Genomic DNA, 13227 nt, shown 5'->3' with positions numbered 1-13227 from the left:
CTAATCTGGGTATGCTGACTAAAACCTGGCCTTTATGCTACAAAAAAGGCCAGGTTTAGATTTCCATTTAGACTAGCACATATTTTACATGGAAACTAAGGCTTAATGAAGTAATCTACGTGCACTGCTCTCTATGCTGGTATCCCAATGGATTTCCATGAAAATCTAAATCATGTCAAACAATTATACACCATTTACAGAAACAGATTTGCAGTAGTACTCACTTCTGAGCTATGATACTCGGATTAACAGTCACAAGGTTTGTTTTATTGCCAACATCTTTGCTAATGTTTCCTGTGGTTGGAGGGAGATTACACCTGAAATTGAGAAACATTTGCTTAAACAGATGTGCACCAGAGATGATTTACAGTTACTATTTGCAAATTCCTCTCTTGTGCAATGACACTTTCACGTCAGCTCCCAGGGATGTCTAAGCACTTTACAAATATTAAGTAAGGCTTACAGCACTTCTAGTAAAGATATTTAATCTACTGTACAGATGGTTAAAATAGGGCACAGAGAGCTCATTTTCATAAATCGTATCACAAACCAGGAGCACAGTCAAAATCTCAGGAGTCTATGAACGCCCTACGCTGGCTGCTAGGAAATATTGCTCCTCTTGCCTAAACAATGCATTTCTGCTGAAAGTCTTCTACTGTGTCTTTTAACAACAGCATAACTTGCCCTATCACAGAAACAGTGATTTCTATAAAATGTAAAGAAAGCATTTTCTTAAATTCAGTCACTTAGTAAGCTTAGCATCTTAGTACAGAGACTTCCCATTTTTATTAAAACACTTACCTAACTGGAAAGACTTTTTTTTTTTTTAGCTTTTCAAAAGCCCAAATTTTAGGAAAAAATAAAAGGAAATTAAATCCAGCATGCTGTGTGGCTGGACATCACTGAGAAAAGAACCTTCCCTCTGTTGCTCTGTTTCTTTGCATGAACTACAAACTGTGAGTCACATACTGAGAGAGTGGGCAAAATTATACTCTGAGTGTGCCTGGTTTTCTCCCAGTCTGTCCAGGGAGATTAAAAACACTACTTAAATAAATGCTTAATTTTTTAAATTAGTAACAGATGAAACAAATATTGGGGCAATTAGGTAGCTACATGGGTGAGCCAAACAATGGCTAAGTAAACACATCGTTAAACCAGAGATACACATGTGACATTTAATACCAGTCTCCTAAAGGATGTTAAATAACCAGAAATGCCAGGTTCTCAGATAATCACATTTCACATCACTGCAAGGTGACTTAGCAATCACAGATTAAACGTGTATCATCCAGCATGCTCTTTAATTAGAATACAGCATTCTGAAAACTACAAAGCAGAAGTATCCTTAAAGAGGCAGAAATAACAAATTGTCAAGATTCTTCCTCACTGCTACAAACTGGCACTGGCACACTTCCAATCCTGCCAAGTTTTTAGAATGTGGGACACACTTCAGGAAAATGAAGGAGCTCTTACCTGAACACAAAGTCAGAACTATCGATTTCAGCTCCACAGCTGGAATTTTTCAGAATGCCTCCATTTCCAACCACAGCACAGTTTTTGAAGGGATAGACTGAAAGAGGAGAGGACTGCAAACAAACAAAAAGATGCAGCTGATTCTTTATAAGTGTTTTGATTGTTTCTTTGTGTCTATTTGCTCTTGCAGGCTTAAACTGGTAAATCCCAGTAAAAGCATTCACTATTTAGCAGACAGGATTGCCAAACCTGGACAGCCAAGAGCCAGAAGCAGGCACCAACAGACAGAGAACTGTTACTTCTGCTATCAGAACTTTGAGAGAATAACACTGGATTGTTAAAACTGGGTACCTTTTAAATACACTTAACACTAAAACTGTCTAGTAGTGGATTGCAACCTTGACAAACTAAGGAACTAATTTACACTGAAGATAGCTTAAAGTTACCCATTTTCCTTTGCACTGTAACAGACTGGGGGTTGTCATATAGTAATTTACTTTCTCAGGTAATAGAAGGTAACTTTGTAAACTCTCCTCACTTTTGTCATCCCAAAATTACATTTGAAGCAGAATAATGAATTTAGGGAAACCTGAAGATGCTGTAAAGGATAATGATGTGCCCTGGCGTAACTCTTTGTGAATGTGAGGCCTCACAGAAGAGGTTACTATTCCTGGCTGTTCACCCTCTCTGCTCCTCCTCTTGTTACAGCTTGCTGTCTTGCAGTGGGGAAGCTGAGTGGGAGCTAAGTGCATCCACTTGAGAACCAGCAGAGTTCACAACCTAGAAAATTAATGCAAATTGTTGGCTATATAGGCTGACATTAATATAGCTGGCTGTTATCCCAGTCTCAGAAACTTTTCATACATCTTGCTCAACATCTTCTGCTGTGGGAGCACTGACATTTACCAGAGGCCAACAGCTGGGATATTTTGAGTACAGAAATTAAACCCAGTTGTAAAAGTGAGTCAAAACTTGCTTATGGAAAGCATTATCCTTCTTTCTTCTCTCATCAGCTTGCCCAAAGAGAAGCAAGAAGGGACACTGTTATGAACAAGGCAGAAAGTGTGGGGAAGTGGCAAATACCATATTTGCCTGGCAATATATTACAGAACATGTTCAAATATTTTGTTCAATTCTGAAAGGATAGTAGGAGAACACAAAGGCCAGGCAATTCTGGCTACCTTAGCATGTATATGTGCACATAAAGCATACTACTTTTTCATTTCTCCAGGTTAATTTTGGAATTACAATTGCAATCCTCTATTGCAATGAAGTCAGTAAAGATTGATTCACAGCAGTGTTAGGAAGAACTAGACCCATGGTAGCTGGGATCTCACAAATCAAGAATGCCAGAGATGGGTAAGAGGGCTCCTATATGCCCTCAGCTTCCAGAAACCAAATACAAACTCTTTGTCTAGTCTCAAGATCTTGTATGTCTACTGTAATCCTGAGGTACAAAATCTGATTCCTTTTTTCAATCTTTGCTTCTTGCTGCAAACACCCTCCCCTAGGAAGTAACAAAGCTAGTGAAAGGGCTGGAAGGAATGTCCTATGAAAAGTCACTGAGGGCTTTGGACTTGTGTAGTTTGGAGAAAAGAACAGGTAATCTCATTGCTCTCTGAGGAAGGGAAGGGGAGAGGAAGGTGCTGATCTCTTCTCCATTGTATCCAGTGACAAGACACATCAGAATGGTTCCAAGCTGCACCAGGGGAAGTTTAGACTGTATATTAGGAAGCATTTCTTTACCAAGAGGATGGTCAGTTGCTGGAACAGGCTTCCTAGAGAGGTGGTTGATGTGCCCAGGTGTCAGTGTTTAAAAGGCATTCAGACCATGTCCTTAATAACTTGCTTTAACTTGGTCAGCCCTGAATTTATCAGGCAGTTGGACTATGTGATTATTGAGGGTCCCTTCCACCTGAAATTTCTGTGTTCCACTCTATTATGTTCTATGCTATTCTGTATCAGGTTTATCACCAAAATATCTTTCATAACTTACATGCCCAAGCCTGCACTGGAAATGGCATGGGCACATGAGGAATATGAAATGTTTTTCCAGATTGAAATGCCTTTAAAAACAGGAATGATAAAAGCAAGGCAAACATTTTCAGAGTATTTGCTCCTCAACTGGCTGCCAAGCCAGTGTTCTATAGCAACTCGACCTCCAACCTATGACCTATGATACCTGTAAATACCTCTACCACTGCAGAGGAAGGGGAAAAAAATACAACAAAACAACACCTTGCAAGGCAAATAAAGAAGTGCATACAGGGGCTAATGGGTCTCTTCCAGAGGAATCACAGTCTCTCAATTACTAACCCAAAATACCTATACTGTGATTATAATAACATGGAAAATATACAGTTCTTACCGCAGGCAGCATCTTAAAAATGTCCTGTGTAATGAGAATAGTCTTTTTACTGTCCACTTCGTAACTCATGTTACTTCCCAGTGGGCTGTTGTTTTGAGAAGCAATAAAATTGTGAACTGCATCACAGCAGGAAGCTAATTCTGACCTGCAAAAAGCACAAACGAACAAAACCTGCTCAAAGAGAGGCAAATAAGTAGAAAGGCAGTGCTATAGAACCAGATCAATGAACATCAGTTTGAATTAACTAGCAGCAAAAGGCTATATTAACCTTCTATGATGTCATTTCCTTTGAACTGCTTTGCTATGGAAGTCCATTTTCACAGCAAATGTTCAGAATCTAATCAGAACTGATAACTTTTTTTATCTCTTGGTCTCCATTTCCCACTGAGAAAAAGTTGTAATCAATCTCCTCAATATTATTAATTGCTAAGATTAATATAGAAACACTGAGAGACTTCAGTCCCTGAAGAATTAAAAATGTGATTTTCACCAATATTGAACAAGTGATTGTAAGAAACTAGAAGGCTGAAGTAGGAAAAAAAAAAAAGGAATAAAAGAGAGAGAGATGGAAGGTACTGGCAGTGGTACTTAGTGAACATCTAGATGGCTGCAAGCCAATTAATCAATAATTAATTTCTGCAACTGTTCATCACAATTTTCCTGTGCACAGTACCACAGATGTTAAATAAATTACATCACAACTTGCACATAAAGAAGACAGATGTGCTAGACAGATAGCCTAGCTGCTCCCCAAAACACCTAACAGAAGTCAAATAAATTAAAATGGAAGGCATTCACTCAAACCTTTGTGGGAGTGAAGACTATTACTCATCTTACAATTCCTGTTACCTCCAAACTTAAAAAAGTATTATGTGTGCAAACATTCTACATTATTAACAGTGAAATGAAATAAACTTAAAATCCCCATCAGACCTTTGAAATCAGACTCAAAACACTATAATTTATTTTGCTATAGGCAACAACGACCTCTCTGCTGCCATGGGGATCTGATTTTCAATCTGTAAGGCTGAAATATTAATGGACAGACATTATGTATCAATTGCTAGGGCACAGCTTTCTCATTAGGTGAGAAACTAAGACAACTACTAACAATTTAGAGAAAATAGTCTTATAACAGAATTCCCCAGAATTTTGAAAATACCACACTGAAGGTAAATTGAGAAGAAAAAAATTTACCATTAGAGCCAAAGGAATAGAAAAGTTTTATTTCATACTGTTTCAATGTGTAAAGTAAAACAAATTGTTGAAACTAGTCAAATATTAGAAGCCAAATTCTGCCTGAAAGTGAGCTGACTTTAATGGGGTAAGACACAGCTAAGAGAAGTTGTTTCATTTCACTTTATCAACAGTGTAGACAGAGAAAATACAACAATAACAATAATAAAAATAGCATAAAATTATTATTATTATTATTATTAATAATAATAATAATAATAATAATAATAATAATAATAATAATAATTTGATTTTTCTGATGTAACTGACGCATAGTCTAGCACACATAAAAACCTAAAGATTATGTTTCCTGGAAGACAGGGAAAAGAATGAACAGGTCTGGGATAACTCTCAGTCTCACTTCTCTTGAAAAAATGGTCAAAATAAGGGGGGGAGAGGTGGGGGGGGAACAGGAAGGAAGGAAGGAAGGAAGGAAGGAAGGAAGGAAGGAAGGAAGGAAGGAAGGAAGGAAGGAACTATTTCAGTTGTCAGATGACTCACTGGTATATATTAATACATTTTGAATACTGAGTTCTCAAACTCCTCCAAGGCAAGGTTCCCAGATGTGTGAGGAACACTGGGAAAGACTGAGTGCTAGGATGGCACAGATCTGAAACACCCATACTAAGAGAGTAACCAGGAAATGATGCTCCTGAGAGAGGAACCAGTAGGGTTCAGATTTCCTTAAGCTGCATTTGACTCCACTCCCCAAACATGGTGATTCCCACTGCCCTGCTCAAAACCTTAAGGGGCAGGGAAGATCTGTGGCTAAGGAGAACCACAAGGTCCAAGGCTGTGGATGGAACTGTGACTGTGCTCTGTGGTCAGGAGACACCCAATGGTGAGAACAGTTCTCTGTGCGTATATAGTATCCTCCTTTAAATATATGGCAAAGTAAAAAGGGTGCAGTAAGGCAGTAGAGTCAAATGATGGTGTCTGGGAACACTGGATGTTATAGAACCAGTGACTTTTGACTGGAGCATACTTGCTTTTCTTTCTTGTCAGTTTTTGCTATAATCAGCACATTCTAGTCTTAATAAACACTGTAGCAGTGAGAGGATTCAGATCTCACTGTCAGGTCCTGAGGGCACTACCCAGCCTCACTACTGCCCAGTACTCTGGAGCTGTCCCTATCCTGCCTGGGGTCCAAGACCCTATTTCAGTCTTCCAGAGCCATCAGTCACTGCCCCAGCAACACCACAGCAGGGCCAGTCTCCAGTTGTGTCCATCCTTTTCCCAGGATGCCTATTCCTGGCTAGGGATGGGACAAGCCCAGGTACCAGTTTCTGCTCTGCTGGCCAGGTTACTGTGTTGGGATCCCACACCCTGTCCCTCAGGAAGCAGCTGTCCTTCACTGCTCCCTGGCACTCACATGGAAATGAGGAATCACATAACCCTTAATGCTGATTTCCTTGTTTATTTTCTTGAAGCTAAATGAAGTAGGCCTAAATATTATCTGTGTCAACCACTGGACATTCAGAAAAGGAATAATGCCAGAATATTCCTGCAAAATTTAGGAAAACGGCTCTTTTGTGTGATGCCTACCAGACCCTGAAAAGCAAACTGATAACAGATCCCATTCATTAATAGAGATGACATGTTTTTGCTTTTTATTACTCATTCCACAAGAACAAGTGCTTCAATAAAAGCAGAAACAGTGCAAAAGAAAAACAAATACCGGAATTAATAAGAAAGTAATAGTTTAAATTATGGATTCACTGAGAAAATAAAACAGAGCCAAACTAGTCCAGAAACACTGTAAGAATAAGAGAATACATACTGAATAATGACAAATATCCATGCTAAAACTTTGGCAGTAACAATAGAAACATTTTACTTAGATCAAATCATGACACAGAATCCCACTGTGCCCAAGCATCCCTGTACAGAGCTCCAGTGGGAATGTATGTAACTGCAGACAGCAACACCCATGGCAGTGAATTCAGCAATCTGCTTACACAGGATTTTGTACAAGCTTTGACACGTGCTAATCTACAACTGACAGCAAATGATGAGGAAGGGGTAGAGACTGGGCAGTTCAAGGAATCTCTTACTGCAATTTCTTCAGAGTATTAATATCATTCATATGTGGTCTGTCCGGAGCTGAGGACTCACTGAAGAGCATTTCCTTCATAAGATTAACCCATGTATCCTACAAAGGCTCTGTGTGAGGTGTTGCAAAGCCAAGACAACATTTTAACTCATGTATGCCACCTGGGGAGAGGGAAACTTAAGAGGGTGGGATAAGAAACAAGGGTCAAATCATAACAGCACCAAACAGAAGTAACTTTTTTATTTTTGGACTAGGAAGTGATACACATTGTCTGTTCTGACTGGGAGAAAACCCTGAGATATGGAAGCAGCTCTGGAAACAGGATGCTGCTACACAGGCTGAGCATCCATCTCATAGCTTTCAGAAACATCATTGTAGCTTACAGTAAGAAGGTTTAATTTCAGCTTTTATCAGAGACTGTGGGCTTGCCCTAGAACAAAGGGTGCTTATGATCCAGTCATGCATGACAAGTGCAGACTGAAGGTGATGCTTGAGTCAAAGTACCCAAGTTTTGTAGGGCACTAGTTTTGGAAAATATCTCCTCTGTAGCAGAGGTTATTGCTGACAGTTTCTTATTTGGAGAAGCCTTTTCCTCCAACATTTCTCCTGCAAGGATTTGGAAGCTGAGTGATATCTAAGAGCTATTTTTAAATCCTGAGGCATAACTCCAAACACAGATATTTCTTATGCCAAGATAAGCAGAAAGGGATTTGATTGCATTATCTAGAACAGCCACTTGTAATAAGTGAGGAACAAAATCAGAACCTGATAAAAGACTACACCATTTTGAGTGGTAATACATATCTCATAGGACCCAGTAAGTACAGTCAGAACCTTAGTCAATAACCTAAGTGGAGGGGTGTGCTGCATTTGTCTGGGAAGTTTTGATCACATTAGACAACATAGAGTCAAATATAGTTGCACTGAAGAATGTTTTTTGTTGCTCAGCATACACTTTCACTGAATTTTTTCCTTTGTGGCTGAAGGATGCAGGACCCAAGTTTGTATTGTTTTTCAGCTGCTACAGGATTTTGAGCCCATGGCATCCAAATAATTTCTTCAGGTTCATGGCCACTGAGACCTTACAAAAACCCTGGTATCTTGAAGAAAGTTACCAAAATTGTATGGCTTGTGAGATGAGCCAAATAGTGTTATTTTCCAGGTGCTATGCAGTTTTCCCATGCTGAACTGTTGGCAGTAACAGAGGGCTCTTGCCTTGATGACACGTTTCCAAACTTTTGGATGGTCCACTGTATTTAGTGGAATACAAATGCTCTAAATATGCTGATAGAGTTTCTTTGGAGCTCCTGCAGTTGCTCTGTAGCCAAGATAGCAGCAAAATCTTGGTTCTGTGCTAGTATGAATATATGCATTTTAGGGCTGATTCAGGCCTTCTGAACAAGCTGCACATGCCTGCTGACAAATCAGAGTGTGCACACATGCTGAGGATACTGCAAACATCTCAACATCTTCAACAACTCAGGGTGGACCAATCACAATGGCTAAAACAATCAATGGTCAGTCAAGGCTTAGCAGACTCTCTCAGCTGGTTCAAAAGCCAGCACTGCCCTTACTCTGAGTGATATTGGAAGAATCTATAATGAGTGTGAAATTTGTCTTTATGTAAAAAGCTTCTGCAGTTTAAAAACTTCCATTCCACCGAACTTTTTCCATTGAAAATGTTTCACTATGACACCAATGCCTGTGGATCTGTGGCCTGAGGGCATTTGTCATTGCTGAGAACAGTGTGAAATATTTCACTGTTGTTATGCACTGGACTAAACTGGGGTGGGAGGAGGAGAAAAATGGATGGAGAGAGACACTGCCAAAGTATCAAAATATTCAAAACATTGTTAAAATAAAAAATGCTCAACTGTCCTTTAAGGCTATGGTGGGAAAGGTGAAGAAAACAATTTTAATTTGCTCTAAAGAAAGCTTAAGTTCAGTATTAGGAAAGAAAGACTAAAAGAAATTGCCTAGGCAAGGTGCAAAATTTCAACAACTGGAATATTTTAATAGTAATGAGGACAAACTTTTTCAGTAATGATGTAAATCTATTTGATTTTAAGTCATCATTTACAAACATCTATAAGTGAATGTTTGTTTGCAAAAACAGTATCATATCAGCCCTGTTACAAAGCACCCGCACATTACTGACACCAGTAATGCTTACATAGATGTATCTCCTTGTGGATTTTCAGTTACCCTAGACACAAAAAATAAAAACCACATAAAAGAGAACCAAACACAAATTAAAATTAGCAAATATTTAAAGCAGTAACTCCTGTGAGCTAAGTGGACATCACAGCACAGCTCATAAAGTCATTTGAGCAAAGAGCAAAGCATTCAAGCAACCAAAGTCCATGGATTACTAAAAACTAGAAAAAGTTTTGTTAAGTTTCTTTTAATACTTTACCTAGCTTGGATCTTTGTAATCATTAGTTCATGTGAGTAATTATGCTGTATATGTCAAGACATCAAAGACTTTAAGGTTTCATCCTGCAGAGACTGTGTGATAGTAGAAGAAACCACAAAAAATTCCACTATGTAACGGCAAAATTTCAAGGGCACAACTACAAACAGGAAGACTACTTTTTATCTATGTCCACTGCTGTAATGTTTTATAATGAGGAAGCAATTATCTTATTGTACTGCACTGGGGGTTCTAGACAATGACACAGGTTTCTCCAGGCTCTTATCAATCCATGTCAATGTGTCAACCAAAGTACAATGAGGCATATTATGACATATTCCAAAATTAAGAAAAAAGTGATTAAATCTGATATCTGAAGCAGAACATTTTTGAAGGGGAATGCTACACTGACAGCCCTTGAATTGCCTACAAATGAAGTAACATCATAAATGTCTAAGACAAAGAAAGCCAAAAGGGTTGAATCTGAAATCAAGGATGAATATGTAAAAAGTGTAATAAAATTTTCAAACCAAAGACTATTTAAAGAGTCTGCCATGAAGACATAATTAGCTCAGACTAATCCAAAATTAGATTCTACTTATAGGAATCCTCCACCCTTTAGAAAAGCATATAATAGTCTGTAGACCAATTAAAAGATTCAAGCCTTGCTTCAAACTGTCACTAATTACTATCTCTCCACCCATCTTTTTCTCTCCTGAAATAGGAGACATTCAAAATGTCTTTGAATATATACTCATTATTTTACATATCATCTATAAAATCTGTGCAGCAAATGTACTCTTAATCTCTCTGCAGTCTGAGTTCTGTGCACTTTCTTGTAAACTGGAGGATTTCAGAGATTACACCAGAAATATTGATCTGTTTAGTGTTAGAAAAGCTATTGATTATGTGGTGGTGTGAGCTTATATAAGCATAAATTGACCTTGTAGTGTGTTTTACTTGTGTTTCAGCTGCGGTTCATTGCAGAAGACAGACATGATAAGCAATACTGTTATATGGGTTAGAGTGTAGTTTGCAACAAAACTAATCTCTTCAAGAAGTGGTATTCTATAATCTGCAGGAATGTTTAACACACACTTTTGAGAAGAGATATTAAAGTGGGAAAAGGGTAATAGAGGTCAAGTGGAATAAAAAGGAAGAGGGACAATAACAGGACATGGAAAATGGTGGATCTTTTATCTCTTCTTTTCAAGAAGACATGTTCTTTTTTTAAAGTAGTAATGTTCCTTTAAAAAAGAAAAAAATTAAAATATTTTGGTTGGGGGCAGCATTCTGCCAGCTAGACTGCAGTGTGACATCAGGAATTTTAAAACTGTGTTTTACACCTAGAAATATCCTTGTCGCTTTCCATGGGGAGAGGGCCCAGTACCCACAGCTCACTATTTCAGTGTGATGCCACTCCTGAAGTTCTATTGCAATGCTTCGCACTTCAAGCTCAGACAGACCAGAAATACAATGCTCAGAGGCTTCTCTGAAACACAGCATCTGCTCAGCCTTTCTCCCCTTATTCTGAAGCCTGTTTTAAATATTTTGTAGCTTTCTGCAAAAGCTGGAGTCACAACTATTTTGAAAACCTGCAGATTATTTGATACCATTGGTGTATACCCCAAATGAGAGTAAATTAAGCTTAAAAGTCTGTAAAGCAGACAGATGTGGAGATGTAAAAAACAATTACAGCTTGCACTTAGCTGGGCTCTGTAATGTGTTGCAGTAATGAAGTATTTATTTAAAGTGGAAAACCTTTGAAGAATACTGATATAATAATTAATACTCAGGTTACCTAGGGAACTTGAGACTCTGCTGACTGTAGCTAGAAGATCCTTTGCAGAGGAAGCTACCCAGCATAGCTCTTTTTCCCCCTAGACTTTTAAGGACAACCCTTCCAGGCAGCTGTGAGATTATTTCCCCCACTTTTCCAAGTTTCTACCAAGTTTCTCCCTTACAGACAAGAAATCCAAAGACTTGCTCTGTCTAAAACAAGTTAGAGCTGATGTAAATCTGAAAAGGGAGGAAGAATTCAGGGGGGCTTGTAAACAAAGTCATAATGAGGAGATGCTAGATGACTGAAGAGCCACAAAGAACAAAACAAATTTTTAAAAGGTCAAGAGAAGATTAATTTTATAAAGGAAAAGTCAGAATAAAAAAATAGTTTTCTATATGTCCCTAGAAGTAAATGTTGGAGAAGACTCCAAAAATCACTGTTAGTGGGATGCTACTTGCACCACTCTTTTAACAATGACTGACAAATACCACTGTGGGACACAATAAATCCTAACTAGATTTCAAGAGCAATGAACCAAGTGCTTGCACTTGCTCCTCTGAGGGCAGCCTATGTCTGACAATGCTGATGTCACCACTATTGACACTAAAATAAGTGAAATGCCAGGAGACTGGTTTCCTGACAGTCTGAACAAAAATAAATCACAAAAGAGTGACTGTAAATATGGGTGGTATTAAAGAAAACATCATGGCTTGTACTTGCTTCCTCATTCTTCTTAATTTTGGGAAATGCATGTGTAAACATCACGTAGCCATCAAGAACCAGTGAGCGCTGCCAGAGAGCAACCTAGCCAAGAGCATGTGAGCCAGCACAGCAGAGCAGCTTTAGAGGGAGCCATTTGGGAAAGGGCAGCCCTCTGACAACAAATGGACACATTTTGCACAGCTGCATGACAAAGCTGAGCCAGGTAGTAGAGGGTCAGCCTGGACTCTGCTCTCCAACAGTGAATTGGCAAAAAAACTGGAGTTAATGCTAGACATGGCCGTCAGCTGTTACCCTTCTGCCAAATAAAAAGACAAGTATTTCCTTCCTCAACTGCACTTCTAATTTATATTCTTTTATTTGGCCTGGATCTGCTGGGAGAGCAGCTTACAATGTGAATGGATGTGTACTCCTTGGCACACAGTGCTATCTTCTAGGAACACAGGAGTTACTGGCTTAGATCACATATTCCTTCACTCCACTAGCAGCACAATGGAAGCCAGCAGCAAAAGCTGCAAAGGAAAACACAGGAAAGCTTCTCTGAAAAACTAACTAACTACCCAGGAGAAGCTGCTCTTGAACCTTATTAATTAGAGGTTAGTGTATGCCCTGAAGCGTAAGACATTAAATCCCTTATAAATATGCATGCCTGTTCTTCAGAACTTCAGGAAAATAGAGAGATGTCATAAAATTGACACCGTGCCTGAGAAGCATCTAAGCGTTCACTGCATTTAACAGATGGACAAACAGGAAAAGAAGTCAAGCAGCTTCTCTGCAGTCTTGTGAGCAGGCAGACTTCTGGTGGCACTGGCAGGTGAATAATGTGACACAGCTTCAAGTTTCTCCTGCTGAAGGTGGCTGGCTGTAGTACCCAATTTCTGCTGCACAGCCCCTCAGAGATTAATTTCCTCTTCTGCAAATGGGTGTGTTTATCTACCTACTTAATGAGATTTTCAGACTGTAAAATATTTGTATTACACAGCTATTACTGACACTAGGTTAAGTCAAAAAAAGGAAGAGATCTACTGCCCAGTGATTATGAATTCATTTATTTCACTACAACTCTAGAACTTTTTCACTCCCATAGCTCCATTAATGCATCATTTTTCAGCTAAAGTGCCCTTCCAAAGCTAGTTGGAGGCTTAAGTCTGATAAATAAGTCTGGAAGTTCTGTAAACATG

At 38.9% G+C, this 13227-nt stretch overlaps 1 protein-coding gene across 3 annotated transcripts in view; it reads right to left on the bottom strand.

Moving 5' to 3' along the window:
- Positions 1 to 13227, bottom strand: part of ST8SIA6 (ST8 alpha-N-acetyl-neuraminide alpha-2,8-sialyltransferase 6) — a 45405-nt gene that overhangs the window by 14860 nt on the left and 17318 nt on the right. For all 3 annotated transcript variants that reach the window (XM_071428900.1, XM_071428898.1, XM_071428899.1), the window contains 3 exons: positions 3842 to 3986; positions 1474 to 1586; positions 225 to 317 (listed from right to left, as the gene is read on the bottom strand). In XM_071428900.1, coding sequence (XP_071285001.1) covers positions 225 to 317; positions 1474 to 1586; positions 3842 to 3986 — 351 coding nt within the window. The remainder of the gene's footprint in view (positions 1 to 224; positions 318 to 1473; positions 1587 to 3841; positions 3987 to 13227) is intronic.

This window comes from Agelaius tricolor, unplaced genomic scaffold, assembly GCF_023055355.1.
Source record: "Agelaius tricolor isolate 1412-34295 unplaced genomic scaffold, bAgeTri1.0.p SCAF_6, whole genome shotgun sequence".
Lineage (NCBI taxonomy): Eukaryota > Metazoa > Chordata > Aves > Passeriformes > Icteridae > Agelaius > Agelaius tricolor.
This window is presented reverse-complemented; position numbering and strand designations above follow the sequence as displayed.